This window comes from Lissotriton vulgaris, chromosome 6 (genome assembly GCF_964263255.1).
Source record: "Lissotriton vulgaris chromosome 6, aLisVul1.2, whole genome shotgun sequence".
In the NCBI taxonomy this organism is placed as follows: Eukaryota; Metazoa; Chordata; class Amphibia; order Caudata; family Salamandridae; genus Lissotriton; species Lissotriton vulgaris.
The window spans coordinates 1,687,393,186-1,687,416,950 of NC_141694.1; the positions used below are offsets into that span (position 1 = coordinate 1,687,393,186).

The window sequence follows — 23,765 nt, forward strand, 5'->3', positions numbered from 1 at the left end:
TCTTTCAGTTTTAATGCAGCTTGCAGGAAACGGATTCTTCTTGTCATCACTTACGGTGCAATTGAGCAAACAGTGGAAGTAGCTGACAAATTGCCCAAGCTGTGGCGGGTGGAAATGGTAATGATAGAACAAGACCAATGGATGAAGAGGGCAAAGCCAAGGTCCCAGTGTGTAAATTTCAATCCATGCATTGTTTTTGTTTTCAATGAGGGTGACGAACAACCTAAAGCTGTCAACTAGGCCAGACCAAAATCAAAATACACCTGACTTCGCTAGCTGACCAAGAACAAAGGAAAGGGGTTAATACACTTTTGTTGTAGACCATAATATGGCAGACCACGTTTTCCAGGAACACCTTTCATTGTTCACTTTTTCCTCTGCACCCACTCCCCCTCCCCTCACCAAGATCAGGCAATATGTTTGGTAGTAGTATCAGTAAAGCAGCATGGTTTTGTTGCCAGCTCACCTGACATCAAAAGGTAGAACAGCACAGGAGCGTGTGGGGAACTGGGTGTAAACCCTCTGCACCCAAGATTTAGAAGAGAGTAGGGATACAATAATAATTAAATAGGCATATAAACACCTATTCAATGAGTAGTGTCTACTTACATATTGCTTGGTATAAAATGTAAAGGTGGAGCAAATAATTCGTAAAACGCACTTCTGTACCATAATGCATTCGAGAGAGAGCGACGCACAGAGTGAGACCTAATGGCAGGGCTGCTTTTTGCTTGCAGTGCCGGGAAGTCAGGCTGTGCCTCCCAAAAGGGTGGCCATTCTTTAGGGCCAGTAAACAGTGTGGATGGGAAAGGAGATGGGCTTGGGGATGGGTCTGTGTATATGAAGAAGAAGAAAGGAGTAGCGAACCACTCCATGCAGCAGGTTCAAATGATTAATTTAAAAGGGATTCGCTTGGATACGGAAAGTAATTTGAAAACCTTTGGTACTGCACAAGGCCAAATGATTTCAATTAATACGAAATCTACTCAATATTGGATGATAAACTATCATTGACTTGTATTTTTTTTTATGTCATAACAGCCAAGCTGTAGGTCGCTTATACAGTAAAACACTCCTCTCGTGCCCTGCAGACACCCATCTGAGCTGATTGGTTGTTTCTCTGAAACCGACACAGTAGTGGCTCAACAAGAATTAGAAGTCTCTCACCATTTCATCACATTACCTTCACAGGGAAACTTTCTTGCCCAAATCCGTCTAACTGTTCAGCTTGCTTGATGTACTGCAATTCAGCTTCAGCTTGTGACATTCCACTACAATATTGCAAATAAAACAAAAATAATCAGAGGAGTGGGTAAAGTCAGGCCAGTGATAAATCCTGAAACAAGGCCAGTGCACTCATGGTAGACTGTTGTTTATTTTCCCCAACCCTTCAAAAGCTGCGACTTGCTTAAACCAGCCACTACTGTCTTTATCATTTTGGATGAGAAATAAAAAATATTCTACAAACGGTCCAATCTGGAAGAGTTCCTTGACTCTCTACAAATGTCAGTCACAGTACTTCAAAAACACAAGAGGATATTGACTCTGAGGGACAACATGCTCCCGACCAACCAACCAAGCACAAACTGACCGAGCAACCCTTCAACACAGCTGAAGACCCTCTGGGCCATCACTGATGAGACGGCTTGTCCACGACTCATGTAACTCATCTCCTTCATCCAAGAGCCTCCTGTTACACAACTGATGATGGCCTTTCCCTGTGCTGGCTTTGGCAAACCCATACGCTCTATCCTCACCCTGACTCAACATTGTTGTGTGCTATGCTGGAACCACTGTCCTTCCTGTCAATGGTCCTGTCTGCACACGAGTCATTGCATCCAACTTTGCCTTCCATCTGCCTCAATGGCACCCCTACTTACTATATACTCGTTACACAAGTTGGCTGCCTGTGTTGGTTCCACACCCTCTATACTCATCCACATAGACTCCCCACACATTGTATTCCCCAATCCTTTATCCTTTCCTTCCACTACAGTTTCACCTTTCACATCCAATCAGACTGTCCCTCTGAACCTCATGCTACACATTATTGGTGTGGATTACACATTAGTGTTTGTCTAGTCAACCCTAGAACACCTGCAGCACTCCAGGTAGTGAAAAAGTCACCATTTACATCTGGGTTCCCCGACATCTCCTTTTCTGACATGACCTTTATACGCATCCTCCCTTTTCGGTCTCTAGCACCTCACACGTTCATGATCTAATGCTTTTTTCTGCAGTGTCTGACCATGCAGGCCTTCCGACTCGACCTTTGTGTTCTTATTCTAGCCCTCAAAATTGTTTCACATAAAGCCATGTTTTCCTGGTTCTCTCTGTGGATACCACAGATGGCTTGAATGTATTCTGCTAATTTTCTATACCAGTGGTTTTTAGCCTGTGGCCCGAGGACTCCTTGCGGTCCACCGAGGCCTGCACAGGGGATCCACAACTGTTTTACAATATTAAATAATATTAAACTTAGTACATTAAAATGAATAACGTATGTACAAATAAAGAAGTAGAATTTTGAAAATGTTTTCTGTATTTGTGAATTAAACAAATTATATCAATATTTGAGAATTTGTTTGGTGCATGCTTGTTTCTGTATTTTTATTTTCAGGTTCAAATCATAGAAAGAGACTGTGCTGGCGGTCTCCGGCTTCCAATAATGATGCAGTAGGTGTCCCCAGATTCCAGTAGGGATTCAGTGAGGGTCCACAGAAGTCAAAAGGTTAAGAACAGCTGTTCTTTACCATATACTACGGATTTATAGGCAACTTAAATAAGTCAGTTAGGGATACATCAATTTAACTATGTTTAACAGGGGCACCAACACTTTATTCTTGTTTTGCAGGGGTAACAGAGCACAGAGTCTTAAGTCCTGCAAAAATAGGGTCCATAAAAAGGTAAAAAATCTGGGGTGACCATTCACAGAGAAGTGTGGCTCACTGGTTAGAGGTGGCAGACCTGGAAGCAGAGGTCAGCCCGGGACCAGAGTTCAATTCCCGGCTCGGCGGGGTCTTGAGTCCTAAAATGTCCATGGACTCGACAATTCTTGCTCCGGTGCCTACTCAATTCACGGGTTCACACTCTGCGACTCTGGGCAATAGCTTGCTTAATCTCCACAACGGCCCCTCGCGGCGGGATGCCTGGCTCTCACCTTGCGGATACCCTGCTGGGGTTATCTCACAGGGGAATACCAGGACGGGTTCCCTAAGCAAGCGCTTAGAAACCGCTTGGTGATTTGCGCTATATAAATTCCTGTACATTTACATTTACAGACGGTATATTTCCCACAACCACCTTAAGTTCGGTTACATTAGGATCAAGCACTATTGGCAATGTCCCCAGTATGCCTCTGTCATGTTGGCCTCAGTTCCAATTCTCTCTGCTGGAGCTGCAAATGGCCAGATTGTGGCACTGTAAATGTTCTCTGGTCCTCTCTGGAACTGGAGTGATACAGTGACATCAAGTAGGTTTTGGAATGAGGAGAAGTAAAAGAAAGAATGTACTTCAATGATAAACATCCTTAAGATGGGCCAAGCCACTTCCATTGTTCCCTTATTAATGCAGGCCAAGACCTCTTGCTTCTTCTGCATGGTAAGTGGCACCCTCGAAGACGAGCACTATTCTAATGTGCACTGCAGGGGAAAGGTTATCCTTTATGTTATGGTTACTCGCAAAGTCAATGGAAACATCAGGTTCCGGAAGCACAGTACTGTTATGAAATGACATATTCAATGAGGAAGGAACTAGTTGCATTGTACCATAGAGGAAAATCTAGATCCTCTCTTTTCAGCTCTCCACAGGATTTGCAGGAAGAAGATGCAAGTGATGAATGCTTCCAACTCCTGCACTTAAACTATCAATCATCTGCATACAATGGCGAGGGTGAAAGCGGACACCTAACATTTTCCATGGTCACATCCCACTCTGGAGACAAACCTGTCGATATAGAGTCAGGTATGGAAAAGGCAAGGGCTGGAACTTTGGTAATACCCTGATGCAAGATATATTTTTTAAAAGCATAAGCAATAGCAAATCTCTGAAATCATTGTCGCCACTAAGGAGTTACCAAGTAGGCAATTCACAGTTCTCTAGAAAGTCAACTGCTGAGGACCGACAGGAGAACAGCCTGTAAGCAGTGATTACTTCTACTAATTGCCTCTCTAAACTCAGCAATGCACATTACGGATGGGAAACTGCCACTGGTAGAGGAAGGGCTGGGACTCTGAGAAATATAATGTTTTATTTTGGTTTTGTTTGCAATTCCCAAAGCCTCATACTCCTCCAAGCCATTTGGCCACCTAATCAAAAAGAACGAGGTACACTACTGTAGGGTCCACGGATTGTTTTCCAAAGAAACAATGTCCAAAAACTATGAAGGGGAAAAGGTCCTCTTGCACCATCCCCAAAAACCCCACATTGAAGATATCAGGAGTATATGTAGCTGGACTTATACTCCCATGCCACCTCCATCGCCCCCGGCTCCGGCACACCATCAACTGCTCCATCAAGACCGCCACCTTCAAAACAACCAGAAACACGTCAAGATCAACTCCCTACTGGAGAAGCCAATGACCGACCAGACAGAACTCAAAACTTCAGACCCTCTCCCTGCTCCCCTTCCCAGCCAAGGTCATGGAGAAGGCCAGTAATGCCGAACTCTCCGAATTAATCGAAGAAACCACATCCTCGACACCTCCCAATCCAGATTCCGAAGCAACCACTGCACTGAGACTGCACTCCTCGCCGCCATCGACGACTAACGCTCCCTCTTTGACTGGTGCAGTGAAGACATGGCTTGGCAGTTCGGGCTGGACTGTTTCCATGAGGCACAGGGTCAAGACTGATTTGCATATGTCTGAACTGGGGTGGCTTGGTGAGCAAAAAAGCGATGGATTAAACCCAGATCTGTGACTGGGGGTGAATGTTTTGCTATTGTGCAACATTTCGTCCATCATCTTGTGTGTTTTGCTGTTCACCCAATGTGGGAAGGGTATGCCCAGACTTGGGTCCCTTGCTCACTAAGCCACTGGAGTCAAGCTATCCTGGCTGAAGACGGCTGATAGCCAGAAACCAGTCCTAGGATGCTTGATTACGGTCCAGTGAAGACACAGCTTGGCAGTTCGGGCTGGACGGTTCCCATGAGGCACAGGGCAAGACTGATTTGCATATGGCAATGTCTGAACTGGGGTGGCTTGGTGAGCAAAATAACGATGGATTAAACCCAGATTTGTGACTGGGGTGAATGTTTTGCCATTGTGCAACATACCGTCCATCATCTTGTGTGTTTTTCTCATCTTGTGTGTTTTGCTGTTCACCCCATGTGTGAAGGGCATGCCCAGATGAGGGTCGCTTGCTCACTAAGCCACTGGAGTCAGGCTATCCTGGCTGAAGACGGCTGATAGCCAGAAGCCGGTCCTAACATGCTTGATTCCGGTCCAGTGAAGTCATGGCTTGGCAGTTCGGGCTGGACTGTTCCCATGAGGCACAGGGTCAAGACTAATTTGCATATGGCCATGTCTGAACTGGGGTGGCTTGGTGAGCAAAATAACGATGGATTAAACCCAGATCTGTGACTGGGGGTGAATGTTTTGCCATTGTGCAACATTCCGTCCATCATCTTGTGTGTTTTGCTGTTCACCCAATGTGGGAAAGGTATGCCCAGACTTGGGTCCCTTGCTCACTAAGCCACTGGAGTCAAGCTATCCTGGCTGAAGACGGCTGATAGCCAGAAACCAGTCCTAGGATGCTTGATTACGGTCCAGTGAAGACACAGCTTGGCAGTTCGGGCTGGACGGTTCCCATGAGGCACAGGGCAAGACTGATTTGCATATGGCAATGTCTGAACTGGGGTGGCTTGGTGAGCAAAATAACGATGGATTAAACCCAGATCTGTGACTGGGGTGAATGTTTTGCCATTGTGCAACATTCCGTCCATCATCTTGTGTGTTTTGCTGTTCACCCAATGTGGGAAGGGTATGCCCAGACTTGGGTTCCTTGCTCACTAAGCCACTAGAGTCAAGCTATCCTGGCTGAAGAAGGCTGATAGCCAGAATCCGGTCCTAGGATGCTTGATTCCGGTCCAGTGAAGACGTGGCTTGGCAGTTTGGGCTGGACTGTTCCCACGAGGCACAGGGTCAAGACTGATTTGCATATGGCCATGTCTAAACTGGGGTGGCTTGGTGAGCAAAATAACAATGGATTAGACCCAGATCTGTGACTGGGGGTGAATGTTTTGCCATTGTGCAACATTCCGTCCATCATCTTCTGTGTTTTGCGGTTTACCCTATGTGGGAAGGGTAGGCCCAGACGTAGGTCCCTTGCTCACTAAGCCACTGAAGTCAAGCTATCATGGCTGAAGACGGATGATAGCCAGAAACCAGTCCTAGGATGCTTGATTCCGGTCCAGAGAAGACATGGCTTGGCAGTTCCGGCTGGACTGTTCCCATGAGGCACAGGGTCAAGACTGATTTGCATATGGCCATGTCTGAACTGGGGTGGCTTGGTGAGCAAAATAACGATTGATTAAACCCAGATCTGTGACTGGGGGTGAATGTTTTGCCATTGTGCAACATTCCGTCCATCATCTTGTGTGTTTTGCTGTTCACCCTATGTGGGAAGGGTATGCCCAGACGTGGGTCCCTTGCTCACTAAGCCACTGGAGTCAAGCTATCCTGGCTGAAGACGGCTGATAGCCAGAAACCGGTCCTAGGATGCTTGATTCCGGTCCAGTGAAGACATGGCTTGGCAGTTTGGGCTGGACTGTTCCCATGAGGTACAAGGTGAAGTCTGATTTGCATATGGCCATGTCTGAACTGGGGTGGCTTGGTGAGCAAAATAACGTTGGATTAAACCCAGATTTGTGACTGGGGTGAATGTTTTGCCATTGTGCAACATTCTGTCCATCATCTTGTGTGTTTTGCCCCTCTTTGACTGGGGCAAAACCACAACCCTCATCCTTCGGGACCTCCGTAATCACAAGACTAAACAACGCCAGTATCCACGACAAGGCACTAGACTGGATCCACTCCTTCCTCATCGATCGAACACAGTGAGTCAGACTGCCTCTGTTCCTCTCAGAACTCATAGAGATCAGCTGCCAAGTGCCCCAGGGTTCCTCCCTGAGCCCCACCCTTTTCAAAGTCTACATGGCCCCTGACATCCATCGTCGGAACCATGGACTCAACATTGTCTCCTACGCCGACACCTAGTTCCCTCAACAATAAACCCACAGCTGCCAGAACCAACTTCCACAGCAGGATGAAGGCAGTTGCCACCTGGATGAAAGACAGCTGCCTCACGCTCAACTCGGACAAGACAGAAATACTCAATTTGGAACCCACCCCTGCAGCCTGGGACGACTCCTGGTGGCCAGCCAACTTGGGGAAGACCACCCACACACTAAACCTCAGCATCATACTGGAGTCCTCGCTAACTATGCACAGCCAGATTAACGCTGTATCCTCATCATGCCTCCACACGCTCCTCCTGATTTGAAAAGACATTCAGATGGATCCCCACTGAATCCAGAAAGACGGAAACCCACGCTCTCAAAAGCAGCAGACTCAACTACAGCAACACACTCTATGCCAGCATCACCCAGAAAATCCTCAGGAAACCACAGAATGTTCAATATGCCGATGCCAGACTGGTACTCAACATACCCCGCCACAGCCACATCACCAAACACATTTGAGAACTCCACTGGCTCCCAGTCAAAAAAAGAAATACATTCAAGCTCCTCACCCATGCCGACAAAGCCCTCCATGACACAGGACCAGCATATTTGAACCACCGCCTCTCATTCCACGTACCCACCAGAGAACTTCGTCTTGCCCAACTGGGCCTGGCCACTGTCCCATGGATCGACAAGACTACAGCGGAGGAAGATCGTTCTCCCACCTCGCTGCCAAAACTGGGAACACCCTGCCTCTTTTCCTCAGGCAATCTCAGTCGCTGACCCAATTCGGATTGAATCTCAAGACCTGGCTCTTCGACTGACCCCCTATGCCCAGACGAATCGGCATCCCCCGTAAAAGCCTTGAGATCCTCACCGGTGACTCACTTGAGATCCTCACCGGTGACTAACACCTGATTGAATAGATTGGTACATGAAAATGTTGAAAGCTAAATGAAAAGTTCAGGATTTTAGAAAAGCAGTGTGGTTAATACATGGCAGTAACGCACAAGTTACTTACCTTATATATCTGTAAGAAACAGTAGTTAGTGTTAGATTCCTTACCTTAGAATATCCCCAAGCGTCAGACTGGATCCGGAACGTTTTGCGTAGCAGTACCCCTGCGCGTCGGTAGGCGTTGTCTGAAGCTCCACGTACGTCATCAGCGCCGGGATAACGTCTGAGTACTTAGACGCCGCCCTCGCGCGCTGACGCCAGTTCCTATACACAGCTTTTCAGTGCCAGAAACGCAGAGCCATGATAAAAACCGACACTGGTGCCATGAAACTAGGGCCCTCAAAGGGAAGAACCTCAACCCTAGATATCGGTTAGCAGAACGGGGAGGATGGGTGGGGCGGTAAGGAATCTAACACTAACTACTATTTCTTACAGATATATCGTTACCGAAGGTAAGTAACTTGTGCATCTGAAAGAAACAGGTTAGTATTAGATTCCTTAGAATAGATACCCCAGCAATACCAACCCTGGTGGTAGGTCTGCGAACCAATGTTCACACCAGAAAGTCCTGGAGAACAGAACGGCCGAAAAAGCCATCTCTCCGGACTTGGCTGTCCAGGCAGTAGTGTCTAGCGAATGTGTGCAGCGAGGCCCACGTAGCTGCCTGACAGATGTCCTGCAAGGGAACTCCTCGACCCAGGGCAGTAGTAGCCGCCGTGGCCCGAGTGGAATGGGCACGCAGCCCCACAGGAGGCTCCTTTTTAGCCAGTGAATAATAAGCCTTTATGCACAAAACGACCCATCGAGAAATGGTTCGTTTGTGCACCGCCCGTCCCTTCTTAGCGCCCACGTAACCAACAAAGAGCTGGTCGTCGACCCGGAACTGGCGTGTGCGGTCCAGATAGAATGAGAGCGCATGTTTTGGGTCCAGACGGTGGAGCCTTTTTCCTCTTTCGAGGGATGCGGAGGCGGAAAGAAGGTGGGTAAGGTGATGGACTGCTCGATGTGGAAGGCTGTGACTACTTTGGGCAGAAAAGAGGGACGCGTTCTCAAGACAACTTTGTCCGGATGGACAGAGAGGAAAGGAGGTTGTGAAGATAGAGCCTGGAGCTCACTCACTCTCCTGGGAGAGGTGATGGCAACCAGGAATGCAATCTTAAGAGTTAGAATACAAAGAGGGCAATTGTGAAGTGGCTCGAAAGTAGCGCACATCAAATAAGTCAGAACAAGGTTCAAGTCCCACTGAGGCATCACGAAAGGAACAGGAGGAAACATGTGAGTGATGCCCTTCAAGAATCTATTTACAACAAGGGAGGTAGCCCAGAGCAGAGCCCTGCTGGGCAAGAGAAAGAAGAAAGAGGAGAATTTCAGAAAGGGAGGCAGAAAGGGGATCCAAAGCCTTTGCTGTGCACCATGCCACAAATTTGTTCCACCTGCAGGCGTATACCGATTTTGTGGAGTGACACCTGGCTGCCAGAATGACATCACAGACTTCAGGAGGCAAGTCAAATGGCCTCAACTGTCGCAGCTCAATCTCCACGCATGGAGGTGGAGACTGGACAGGTTCGGGTGGAGGACCGTCCCATGCTGCTGCGACAGAAGGTCTTCCTGAAGAGGCAGAAGAATCGGGGGATCGACTGACATGCTGAGTAGCTCGGGATACCAGTATCTTCGTACCCAGTCCGGAGCCACAAGGATGACTTGGGCCCGGTCGCGCCTGATCTTCTTCAGCACTCTGGGCAGAAGTGGTATAGGCGGAAAGACGTACAACATGCGTCTCTGAGTGAGTGCCGCCTTGGAAATTCCAACGCGCAGAACTGATGACATTTCGCGTTCTGTTCTGTGGCGAATAGATCTAACCAAGGCTCTCCCTACTGCTGAAAGAGACCTAGCGCCACGTCCGAGTTCAGACGCCATTCGTGAACCATCATGCACCGACGGCTGAGTTTGTCCACCCTGGCGTTCAGGGAACCTGCCAGGTGTTGAACCACCAGGGACACGCCCTGGTGTTCCAGCAATTGCCAGAGACGCAGAGCCTCCTGACAAAGGGTCCACGACCCCACCCCGCCCTGTTTGTTGCAGTACCACATGGAGGTGGTGTTGTCTGTGAACACCTGCACTACACTTCCCCAGACAGGGAAGGAAGGCTTTCAGTGCACGCCGGATCGCCCGCAGCTCCAGAAGATTGATGTGGAGCCGGGACTCCGCTAGAGACCAGAGGCCTCTGATCTCCGCCTTTCCCATGTGGCCCCCCAACCCAGGAGGGATGCATCTGTTACAACTACGTGCTCCAGTTGGGGTAGGGATCTGCTGTTGACCCAATCGCGGTCCGTGAGCCACCACTGCAACTGTCTCGCAGTGCCCTCCGAGATCAGGACTTGGTCGGACAGTTTGCCTGATGCTGGGCCCACTGAAACTTCAGGTCCCATTGCAGAGCCTGCATCCGCCACCTGGCATGATGCACCAGAAGGATGCAGGAGTCCATCAGCCCCAGAAGACGCAGCGCCAACCTGACCAAGATTCGGGATAAAGGCTGAAAGATCGGAATCAGAGCCTGAATATCACGAACCCGAATCCAGAACCGCTCTGATGAAGAGGAGCTTCTGAGAGGGACACAGGTGTGACTTCAGCACATTGATGGAGAACCCCAGCAGGTACAGGAGGTCGGCCGTAGTCTGGAGGTGGCTGACGACTGTCTGGGGCGAGCCCACCTTCAACAACCAGTTGTCGAGATAGGGAAGACGGACACCCCTAATCTGCTCAGATGAGCTGCGACCACCGCCATCACTTTCGTGAACACCGAGGGGCGCTGGTAAGGCCGAAGGGGAGCACGATAAACTGAAAGTGCTTGTGGCCTACTGTGAACTGCAGGTAACGCCGGTGGGCCGGCAGGACGGGGATGTGAAAATATGCGTCCTGCAAGTCCAATGCTACCATCCTGTCTCCGGGGTCTAGGGCAGCTAAGACCTGAGCCAAAGTCAGCATCTTGAACTTCTCCTTCCGGAGGAAGCCATTGATGTTCCGCAGGTCCAAGATAGGGCGTAGGCCCCCTTTGCCCTTCTTGGGAACCAGAAAGTAGTGGGAGTAACAACCACACCCTACTTCTGGCCTAGGAATGCGCTCAATGGCCCCCTTGGCCAAGAGGGCCATAACTTCCTCTTGCAGAAGTTGCAAGTGATCCCCCGACATGCGGTGGTACTGCTGTGGCATGGCGGGACGGGTCGACAGAAGGGGAGGGAGTAGCCCGTTCGGAAGATTTGCAGCACCCACCTGTCCGATGTGATGGTGCGCCAGTGGAGGAGTTGATGGCGAACACTGCCCCCCACTGGCATCAAATGGCCTGCAAGCTCAGACTAGGAAGGCTTTGAGGTGGATGCTGCGGGAGTGGATGTGGACTGGTCTCGCCGCTGTCCCCTGGCACCGCCACAGCGGTTACCACGTCAGCCGCCGCGCTGGATGTTAGTCTGCGGCCCATGGCTGGCAGGATGTGAGGGGGCGCCCCTTCCTTGGCCACGAAAGGAGCGAAAGACAGAAGTTTGCTGGCGCTGGCCCGACAGGCCCAAGGACTTGGCCTTAGCCCTGGAGTCCTTGAAACGCTCAAGCACACTGTCTGCCTTGTCGCCAAAGAGGCGACGGACATCAAACGGCATGTCCATGAGTGTGTTCTGGACATCAGCTGAGAAGTTGGCGGACCTCAGCAATTCGTGGCGGCAAACCGCCCTGCCTACCGAGTCCGTGGTATCCAGCCCACATCGAATAGAGTACTGTGCTGCATCCCGCCCTTCCACAAGGGCTTGAGCGAGTTTTGCCCAGGCCTCCTCCGGGCAGTACGTCCGCAACTGTGTCCCACAGAGAGTGGGTGTAACGGCCCAAAAGGCAAGCAGTGTTGACCGACCGCAACCCCAAACTAAGTGAGGAGAACAGCTTCTCCCCGAACTGGTCATACCTTTTGGATTCCCGATCAGGAGGGGCAGTCGGGAACGCGGTCTGGGAGTTAGAGGCCTGGATAACTAAGCTCTCGGGGTGGGGTGGGTGGTCAGGAAGCTAGGGTCGCCGGGGCCGGGCGGTGGCGTCTGGCCACGTTTCGATCTACAGGGGGCCTGTAGCGGGCATGGACCAGGTGCCCAACAGAACGGCAGTAGAGGCTCCGAAGAGCATGCCTGCGGTTTGAGGACCTCGGTGAGGAGGTTAGTCCTCACGGCCGCGACGGGGAGCTCAAGAGCCAAGGCCTTGGCCGCCCTCGTCAACACCACGCTGTAAGCAGCCCCCTCCTCCTTAGCCACGGTAGGAGGGGAGACAAATCCATTATCGGGTGAAGTGTCCAGACCACTGGCCTCCTGTAGCTCAACTGCCCAGTCCTGATACGACTGGCACTCCTGTGCCAGAGGGTCCTCAGACCCCTCCCAATCCTCCTCGCCCTCCATCTCCTGATAGTCAGGTCCAAAAGATGGGGCCGGATCATAGAAGAATTGCTCCTCTGTCGGAGTCGAAAGCGGTGTCGAGCGACGCCGGTCCGACGCCGGATCCGGACCGAGGGTGGGACCGGGGACGACGTCGTCCGGTGACTGCGTCAAGGGCGACACCCTGGGGGTCGGCGCCGGTGGAGGGGTCATAAGGTCGACCAGCGGCGACCCGGATCTGAACCCGAATCCAGTGGGGCCCTGCGGCGTCGGGACCGGAGTCGTTGACGGCGCCAGGGCCGAAGCACCCGACGGCGCCGGAGCCACCGGCCCCCTAGGGCACCCAGACGGACCCACGGGGCTTGGAGGCACCTCTGTAGGGCCCGTTGGAGGGAAGCGATTCCTCATGGCCACGAGGAAGGAGCTGATCTCCTCCGGCGTTGCGTTCAGCCCAGGGACCAGCGGGTATGGAGCTGGGCGCGGAGATGCGTGGGCGGTGTCGCCCGGACCCCTGGCCACATCACGCGAGCGTCAGGGGGAGTCGGAAGAGCGGTGTTGTCTCTTCGACTTCTTGTGCCTCTTGCCTGAGGCCTTGGAGCCAGACGAGTGGTGTCGACTCGCCGAGCTCTGATGACTGTGGCTCTGCAACCGGTCATTCGACCTCCTCCTGGACCGGGACCTGCGAGGGGCAGACTGCCGGAGCTCGAGGCGCTTACGGGACAGCTCCCGCCTAGCCTTCAACGTCAAGGCCCCGCAGTCGGGGCACAACTTGTTATCGTGGTCGGCTCCAAGGCAATAGAGGCACCGACGGTGGGGGTCGGTAACCGACATCAGGCGGTTACAGTCAGCACAGGGTTTGAACCCTGGCATTCCTATCGGCACCGAGAGTCGTAACGACTCGAAAAAAGGATCCAAAAGAGATCCAAAAAGTTATTAAAAAATTTACTAAGAAGTACTGCTTTTTCCGGATCTGCGCTTGCTGGCGCGAAAAAAAAAAAAGAACTGTCGTCAGCGCGCGAGGGCGGCGTCTAAGTACTCCGAAGACGTCATACCGGCGGCAACAACGCCGATGACGGACGCGGAGCCGCAGACGACGTCTACCGATGTGCAGGGGTACTGCTACGCAAAACTTTCCGGATCCAGTCTGACGCCTGGGGATATTCTAAGGTACGGAATCTAACACTAACCTGTGTCTTTCAGATTTGGCTTCCACTGATGGATTTCATATGAGGAACAGCAGCATAAATCTATGCTTTTTCTCGTATTCCCCATGATCTTAGGAAGATAGACAGAGTCTCCTAAGTATACATGGCAATTCTAGCAGACAATGATAAGTACTTTGACACCATGAACACTTTGCACACCAATGCATGCTTGGAACACCAAAACTCTACAAAGCCATGAGAGTTGCAGGTATACTTTCAAATTAACATGATCCAGTGCAAGAGAGGAAGAAGAACATTTTTTTTTAAACGGCAATGAAAAATATCATAACAGCCCTTTCTTAAGAGATGCCTTGCCCAGCCAATTAGGAGGTTGCTAATCACCTACAGAGGGATTCCTTATGATGTGTGGTTTTCGAAGATATATGGCTTTGTGAAGTATCCATACATCAGTAGTCTCAAACCAGTTTTGTTACCATATCTTTCTGAAATTGCTCAACTATGCGGATACCAAGCATCAGGAGGAGAGAAGTTATACAAGGTTTTCTTGCAGCCCAATGAGTGATATTGGTCACAACAACGCACTAAAACCAGTTTACGGATACATTCAAATTAGGGTAGTTTAAACCAGTTTACGGATACATCCAAATTAGGGCAAATGGAAACCTATGAAGGGTAGCACGTCCATGGTTAGCTTTCCATAATATTATATTTGTCTGAGACACAATTTTGCTGAGAATAAAAAGTTCCTCACATTTCCTTTTACATGCATGAACAGATGTCAATATTTGCATTGAATGAGTAAATATCTTTAAAAACTACATCACACAACGCCGCAACTCTACACCTCCCAAGCCTTTAAAATATGCATGCAAAACCAATAACTTTGATGTTCTGCTTTCGGTTTAAAACGCAGGTGAAAATCCAAGACCATATCTACTACCTTAAACTACACACAAAGTTCTAGATAAATTAGGGAGTGAATGACAACATTAATCATCAAAAGATTTTTAACAGAGGCACGTTTACTACAAAATCAGAGCAATCTAACGAACTAATGAAATTAAAGGTCAGCCAAATAGAGCTGATGTGCCTTTCCCTACCCCTTGAAGTGCCTTCTAAGTGACAGATTGTTCAGAATTTAACTATTAGACTAATCATGGCATAGGCTGCTGTGAGAAGAGGACCACTGCTCGCATATATCATCTCTAGGTATGCTTGGGTTTACCGTCTACCCAAGAACAATCAACCTTGTGGTTAACACCAGAGAAAGTCAGATATACCAAACCATGGCATGGTATACTTGGTGCAGAGGCATTTTAAAGGTGTCCACCTACAAGACAGTTACCACTAATGACATTATCCTGTGCCAGGGCCGCCTTCTTAACCTCACGAAGTCCCCTCCCACTAGAAACAAAATGCATGTTCATATTTTACCTGTGAGCTTTGTACTCCTGGGCTACCTTCTGTGTCAACTCCTCCAGGACACTTTCATCCTGAGCCCAGTCCTAGATACAAAAAAAGTTTTAAAACCACAAAGGAAACCGGTAATCTGAACATTGATGAAGGAAGATGAAAGCATTTGACAAAGTTGATTAAAATGCAAACTATTTAGATTAACAGTCAAAACATTGCAATGGTTAACGTAAAATTCAAAGCAATAACACAATTTTAAATGTGCAAACTTCAATAGGTATAGCTATGTGTATAGGTCATAAAAACCTAAGAAGCAAGCTTTCATTTACTAGATGTGAACCTAATATTGCTGAACTGGGTACACAGAGTGAATCAGGTGCTTGCACAAGTTTGAAAGTGTCAACTGCCCCTGCATATCAAGGTACATCCCCAATTGAATGACCCCTACAAATATTGCAGATCACCTTACCAGTAATAGCTTGACCGCAGGTTACTGTTCCAAAGGTGACAACTACAGCTGAAGTGACTAGGATAGCTCCAGTACCTGTTGTTAATGCTCAAGCTGTAACCAGCATAGGAGAAAGTTCTCCACCACTTGTTGAGACAAGACCTGAGACTCAACTAGTTGCCAGACGTTTAACCACATTGTGATTTGTCTCGACTTCCCAGAAGTCACAGATAGTTACTTCGAAGCATTAATAGATGGAGGGGTGTGGGTACTCACTGCCCCATTATCACCATAAGAAATAGTTGCGACTGAGGAGGGCTATATACCAGCCTGGATTGACAAAACAGCAGGACCTAGTAAGGCAGCTGAAGCCAGTGATCTGTTCGCACATAACTTAAACCGTGATCTGTTGGCATAATAAGTCCCTCAATGAAACCCGAGCGATGCAAATTACTGTAGCGATGAGTTTGATACGAAGCAGACATGAAGCAGAAAAGGATGAAAGAAAATGTAATGTTAGCACAAACGAAGAAGGCTCAGAAATGTTTTCAGAATACATCTTTTGTAGGCAATCAAGGAAACATGCAGGGAGTTGCTGTGCCACAGTCTGTTTTTCAAGGAAATCATGGAGGAATTAATATGTCACAAGCCAGAGGTGTTACTGTGGGAACAGGACCCAGGTTACATATTGCTATTATAAAAAAGGTTACAGCTTGTCACATCTGTCATAGAGTTGGGCATTGGGAGAGGGAATGTTGATATAATCCTGACAATGCTATAGGAAATGTACAAATGCTGTAAGGGACAGGCTCCAATGATGCCTGTTGCACCTGCACACATGGGGAATCCAAGGTTTAATCTAAATCAAATGCCATGAATGAATACTAATCAATTTCAGCTCTAGGAGGCTCCCTCGGCACAGTACTCCGGCAGAAAGCTCCTGATTGATCCCAGAGGGGGGGGCCCTCCATGTGCCTTGCATGGAGGCCCCCTCAAGGTTCGTTATGCTAGTGTGGGATACCCATTAACCGCTATGGTCCCACACTCTGTGGAGCTACTGTTAACGAGACCAAAGACACAATATGTACCTGATACGAGCAAAGTATATTGGCCTCGGACAATATTGTTTTGAAACTATGTACAGTGCTGAACCCTTCAATGTTGTTACCTGTAAATGATTATGTTAACTGTGATGATAGTGAACATGATTGTCTAGCTGTCACAAACTTGTGCCCAAACCCCCCCCCCCGACATAAAGGACGAACCCCGAATTGAGCCTGATCATGTGCGTTTCATAGATGGCTCATGCTTGAGAAGAAATTATGGCAAACTCAGAGCAGCATATGCCGTGCTCACCGTAACTGATGTGGTTAAAGCTTCATGGCTTCAAAAAGTTTTCCTGCCTAAGTTGCTGAGCTGATTGTTCTTAATAGAGCCTGCAGTTTAACTGGTCGAATGAGAGTCACCATATTCACTGACAGCAAGTATGGGTTAAGTATCACCCATGATTTTGGACAATTGTGGTCACAGAAGGGCTTTCTAACCTCTTCAGGCACACCTATTCAAACTAGAACATACGCCTAGGGCCTGTTGGATACTCTGCGATTTCCTGGAGAAATTGCTATAGTAACGTATTTTGCTCATCAAGGAGGAAGTGGATACTTTGCCATGGGCAACCGATACGCTAACTCATTAGCAAGGTATTGTGCATTGTTTGCCTGATCCTTAAATGGAAATTGCGCATGTAAGTCTTTTGAGGAGAGTTCTTCTGCAATGTTGATGAAAGTTAATGACATGTGGGATGATCTGAAACTGGTGCAGGAAAATGTGTCAGAAGCAGAACAGAATGGTTAGGTAAAGACAGGAAGCAAGAACAATGCAAATGACATCTGGATGTCAGCAAATGGGAGACCAGTATTACCAGATAGCTTGTTGTTTCCAATGTCACAGTACTACCATGGATACTCACATTTAGGGAGACATGCAGTGGTGAAACTTTTCAGGAATATTTGGTACAACCCCAGATTCATAATGTTGGCAGAAGAGATATGCAATCGGTGTATAACTTGTCAATAGTTAAACGTAGGGAAACAAACAGAAGTGACTAACACACCTAGGGAGATCAGGTGGCCCATTCAACAGGATGCAAATGGATTTGATCGAGATGCCTGTGCATAAGGAGCTGAGATATATCCTAGTGATTATGTATGTCATCTCAAGACGGATGGAAGACTACACAACTAGAAGAAGCAACAGTCTTACTGTAGCTGAGCTGTTATTACATAATTGAATGCCCGGGTTCGGCCTGATGATTCTCTTGGTTTAGATAGATGAGGGTATTTCAACAATGACGGGATGAAGATGATCTGCACAACCTAACAGACTGAACAAAGATTACATTGCAGTTACAGACTAGAAGCCTCTGGTATTGTTCAGCAAATAAATAGTACACTCAAGTCTATATTGGGCAAGGTCTTACATCAACCTCTCTGAAAAGGCCAGACGCTTTACCTTTGGTGTTGATGAGTATCCAGAGTGCTTGACAGGAAGACGGAGTTATCCCCCCCATGAAATATTGATGGGCAGAGAAATTAGATGGCCAGCCATTCCTGCCAATCACTGACGATATCATAATAGATCATTGTAAAGGACTGGCTCATGTGGTAAGCTCCATCCCTCATGAGGTCTCGGCTGCCACGCAAGACTTGCATCAAGAACAGTGCCACAACCTCATTCCTGGTGATTGGGTTCAAGGCAAGTCTTCTAAACGTGCTTCTCAATCATGACAGAGATGGAAAGGCCCCTTTTCAGGTGGTCCTCATTACACATACTGCTAAGTGTGCTGGGAGTCCAGAGTTGGATTCATGCCTTGCACACTAAAAAGAGTGAGCAATCCAGAAAAAGTGCCTCTGGCCTATGATCCTGAACTGATTGCACCACCAATCGAAAGACCTCCCACGCCAACAGCACCAGTGTCAGTCCAGTCACTGGAAGAAGGAAAGGGTGAAGATCAATTGAAGGAATGTCAAGTGAAAGTACATGAAATAACAAAGAGTGGCACTGAGATCTCGAACAGAGGAGAAGCAGAGATCAAGTCACAGAGAGAAAATGCCACTGACGTGGTACTAAGACAAGAAGATCTAGGTGAAGGAACCAGCACTGCAACAAGGAGAATAAAACGACAAGCGAATGGCCACAAAATTATGAAAACAAAATTCAGAGAAGTTCTTCAATAGCTCAAATTCCAGAAATAATACTCGAAGAGGCGGAGTTCAGCGGCGAAGGTGGCCTACATCCAAATCAGAAAAACCTAAGAAGATCAAAAAGAGCATGAGTGCCCTGCAGCATATATTCAGCACCTGAATGTCATACTTTGTGAACACTGCTTTGAATGTCTCATTTGAAGATTTGTGCAAAGTGAATCCTGAACTAGTTGAACCTCCCCGAAAGAGAGAAAGCGAGACTGATGGAGATGATCTGAAAGAGGAAAAAAAACACTTGAAATCAAACTAATTAAAGAAATAATTTTGAACTGTGCCTATTAGATTGTCTGGTTAGAAGCTTTATTGTTGACAGAAGAAGAAAAAAGATCAACCGCACAAAAGGAGCTACGTACTAAAACTTGCTACAAGTTATTGAACTAAGTGCTTTGAATTGACTCCACTCAGAGAACGTGTTGCATTAGAAATAAGTGCAAATATACCATGGGTTTAATTTTTATAATAACAGTAATATTGATCATTGGTGTACTAATAGGATTTTACCTAGCTCAGTGTCAGAGCCTACATCAAAGAACATTACTAATTCACCTATTTACCATAATAAGGAAGACCCCTTTAGTTGCTCCTTTGTAAGCTATAAGAATAATTATTCTACTAATGCTTCCATATATGCAAAGGTTTATTACATTTGCACACACTTGCCTACATCCATTTCAGAAGAAGTTACCTATTAACACATACCTCTATCTTATGCGATGTCTTGCAGCATCCTAATGTCATTAGTTTATAGGCGAGGACATTTTGAGTATTTCTATTCTAATCATGATCTAATACTTTCCAGTGTACCAATAATCAAGAACATGAATCTACACTTACAAGCAAAGGAGATGGGCACACCCTGGTACTATTTATTTCCTTATAGATAGTGTGAAGGCTTACAAAGACAATTTAAATGGTTTAATGCGACCAATAGAGAAGGATTATATAATGGCTTTAGAAAAGATATACATTAACATGACACAAACTACTGCCAAAAAGTGATTTTCTAGAGAATGCCTGGAAGAAGAAAGAAGACTATTTTAGAAAGAAGATGGTTGACCCTAAACAGACTTGACAGGCAACACAAAGGGGAAAATTTGCGTGTACAGAAGACGAACACCCAAAAGTACTTAACATGTAGGGATTAGTGGTTGTGGCACACAGGGAAGGGTGGCAGTCATGCTTAAAATAATGATTAGCAACACAAGTCAAGTAAATAAATGTATAGATTACTAAAACTGTACACGTACACCTTCTAAATACAGCATTACATGGTACTGCCACGCAGCCTACAACCACAGTGCACAGGAAGATAGCAACTATGGGCTACGCCAAGGCAAGCGCCCTGCCTCTACAGCTGATAGTGTGCTTTGTATGTTACTACAGAAGTTACTGTGGGAGACCAAGAGCCCCTGTACTGCCTGCGCTCCAAACACCCCACCCCACCCGGTGTGAAAGATTGGGATCCTGCTTAGAGCGTTCACAGTGTTTTAAGGCCAGCCTATGATGTGCTCAGAACATGCTGTGAGTAGCAGCAGTGTCGGCCCTGCGGGACACAAAGAGTTAATAAAAGCACTTGGCTGTCTGTCCAAAGTTCACCCCGCTAGCTTCACTCATTTGCTTGTATTGGATGCCTGTCTCATCACAGTGTCCTTCTTCATATTACTAGTGCGCGTCACCGCCAGCGTTTTCACGCTTTGCACGTTAAACGGTTGGGGCCTGTGAGCAGGGATGTGGCGGGGGGGACTGGGGGTGCGTTGGATAAGATGTCAATCGTGGCGAGGATGTGATTCGAGGGGAGATTTGGCTTAGGATGGAACAGTGGGAGTAGGTGTGCTGGACATGTTGCCTACGGGAGGTATGTCCCATGTGGAGAGATATGGAGGGTGACATGGCATTTGGAAGGATGTGTGGGGTGATATGATTTGTCGAGGAGGGTGTGGTGACGCGAATGGGATCCACAGAAGCACGTGCGGCCAATAAAAGGAGGTATCTGCGGGGAGTGGGGGTATGTGTTCTAAATGCGAAAAGGTGGGCGAGGCGGTGTTAATTTAAGGAGATATTGGGCGGTGTGTTCTAAGACTGGGGCGGTGGGGTGTCCTGTAGCCCTCGACTTGCTCCCTGTGGACCCGGCTCCCTGTGCTGCAATCTTAACACCCTCAATCTGATTGGTATCGGGGGAGTCAGTGTACCCCAAGCGCTTCATTCACTCCAGCAGCCTTATAGAAAGTGCCAGTCTATTTGGCATTATTTATATCACCAGGCGGGCACACTTCATCCTCAGCCTGCTGCCAGCGGACAAACTGTGCCCGGCCAACAAGTGGTAAGAAAACACTTTTGCCTGGCACACCAGTGCCTCCACCCTGAAGAACTCGGGGGCACCACAAGCAGTGAGTGGGAAGTACTGGACTGTGAACCGAGTCAGGGGTGCATATCACCCAGCCCCCCCCCTACAGAAGCAACCAGCGAACCATCTGCTTCAACCCTGACAGCAATAAATAAATATGAACGCGTTTCCTTTAAATCCAACAAGTTCACGAGCACAGCACTTCCTGGCAGGGGGTCTGGTGCTTCGGAGAGGCGGATTTGGAAATTACCATTGAGTGCATAATATTAGCCTGTTCGGGATCTTCCTCTGAATCCTCAATGCGCCCCTCTCCTCCTGTCCGTCTGTCACAGAAGCCGTACAGACCAACAGTAAACCATGTGCTAAAGGAATGAGTGAAATCCACGTGTGAAAAGGAAAACAAAGTACTCAGTGAGCTCGGGTGCCGTGCAGGCGGTTTGTGGGTGTGCTGTGTGTGGAGTGGGAATGCAATACATGCTGCTCTCCGGAGGTGCTGTGTGAGAGGTGGGGTGCCGTGCGTCCTCTCTGGTGGATCTGTGTGAGGTGGGCATAGAATAGAGGAAACTGGTGGTGTGTGGCGGGGGAAGAACGTGGGCTGCTCTGTGGGGGAGCGCTGTGACGGCAACGCATGCTCCACTGTAGACAGCTGTGCGTTTGAAGACATACCCTCCACCACCGTGTGCGTTCGGTGGGAGCACACGGCAGGGTGCGGGGAAGCTGTAGTACGAGCACTGGGGCAATATGCAGGGTGGCTGCTCTGTACGTATCAGCGGGAGGGGGGCGGGCACGCACACAGTACAGCGGGAGGGGGGCGGGTGAACGGTCTCACGGACAGCAGGAGGGGGGTGCGGGTGAATGGTCTCACGGACAGCGGGAGGGGGGTGCGGGTGAACGGTCTCACGGACAGCAGGAGGGGGGTGCGGGTGAACGGTCTCACGGACAGCAGAAGGGGGGCGGGTTAACGGGCACACGGACAGCGGGAGGGGGGCGGGCGGGCACACGGACAGCGGGAGGGGGGTAGCACTCACCAGGACTTCTTCCGGTGGCGGTCGGCCGCGGAATGAGCAAATGAAACCTCGACGACCAAAAAAATAAACCCCGCCCACCGCCGCACTGACGTCCTAAAAGGGGCGGTACTTAAAAAAAGACACGGAAACGCCCCCGAATCGCGTTCCGATGTGGAAAGAGTGATTGACCGCCAATCTCTTCCAATGGCTAGCCTCCATTTATGGAGCTAGCCAATGGAAGACAGAGGCGGGACTAAGCCCCATATTGTAGGATCATAAGATTTCGCCCTGGGCGGAGCACCTGCTTTGCAGGTGCTACAGCCAGGGCAAAACCTAAAAATGGAGATACCATGATTGGAAATTGGTTTTCAACAGTAGGACAGGGTATTTTGAAGGCTATTCTAATGCCATAGTGATAGTGGGGCTATATCTAATATTTCCTTACACACTATTCTTGAACTGTAAATACATATTTTGCAAGAGAAAGGAAAGGTTGGAAAATAAATGGTATGAGAAAGATTTGGGTTTGAGGGGTATTATGAATGATGCCTACATGAACTCATTGAAATGTAAGGGTTTGAAAGAAAAAGAGGAGTCTCAACTTACGAAGAAAGTGCACCCTGAAACAGACTCACATGAGAAACCTAGATATGTGATGAGGAATAAAAATCATCAGACCAGGATTTTGGGGGCTGAAAAGTTTTACAATATTTTTACCTCATAACAATGTAGAAATGTGCTTTAACATTAACACAAAACAATCATATCAAAATAGCGGTTAGAGAAAATATGCCTTTAATAAACATGCAAAAAGTGATAATGCTGCTTATTTGTGCAGAAAGCTCACATTTCTGTTTTTCTATCAATGCTACGCCTCAATATATTATTGATTTTTTCCTACCACTTTAACCCCTTCCATGCGGCCGCGATTCCTCGTCTGTGCGGCAGAATCGCGAGTGGGCGGGTTCATGACGGCCCCCAGCCGTCATCCGCACACGAGCACCGTAGTGCAAGACGGCTGGGGGCCGTCATCAGCATGGAAGGGGTTAATAAAATAAATGCGTTTTTGTAAATGCTGATTTAACATTTTTAACTGAACTGTAAAACTCGACATATTTGTGAAATGTTCTGTTTTTTGCAAAATGTATTTCTTTCCATCCTCACACCATATGACTTCATTATATTTTCGATTGTTTCCGCTACCACATGCTTATACTGAACAAGTGTATTAATGAAAGAAAATGCTCGCTGTAGGTTTAAATTCTATGATCTAACCAGGACATGCTAGATATTACTGTTTCCTTTCATAGAGTAGTCCACTGTTACACAATGGGACACTGAACAGCTAACAGAGTAGGCTTGAAAGGTTCTCATGAGAACCTTCCTGAGTATATCTTTTAGTACTTTCAAATAACTACATGTCGACATGGACGTTTACTGTGGGAATCAAGGAAGAAGACAACAGACCATCTGAAGATCCTTTCCTACTGGTTAGAAATGATTCAACATGGTTGTGCTTTATGTATAGTACATGTTCCTAGCTAGAGAGTTAAGGCATTCTATGCACTTCTGCCATGCCTCTTG

The 23,765-nt window shown here is 48.1% G+C and overlaps 1 protein-coding gene across 1 annotated transcript in view; it reads right to left on the bottom strand.

Annotated features, from left to right (window-relative positions):
• Positions 1–23,765, bottom strand: part of PTPN14 (protein tyrosine phosphatase non-receptor type 14) — a 496,593-nt gene that overhangs the window by 117,946 nt on the left and 354,882 nt on the right. The window contains exons 6-7 of the mRNA XM_086927897.1: positions 15,141–15,211; positions 1,184–1,271 (exon numbers count right to left, since the gene is read on the bottom strand). Coding sequence (XP_086784023.1) covers positions 1,184–1,271; positions 15,141–15,211 — 159 coding nt within the window. The remainder of the gene's footprint in view (positions 1–1,183; positions 1,272–15,140; positions 15,212–23,765) is intronic.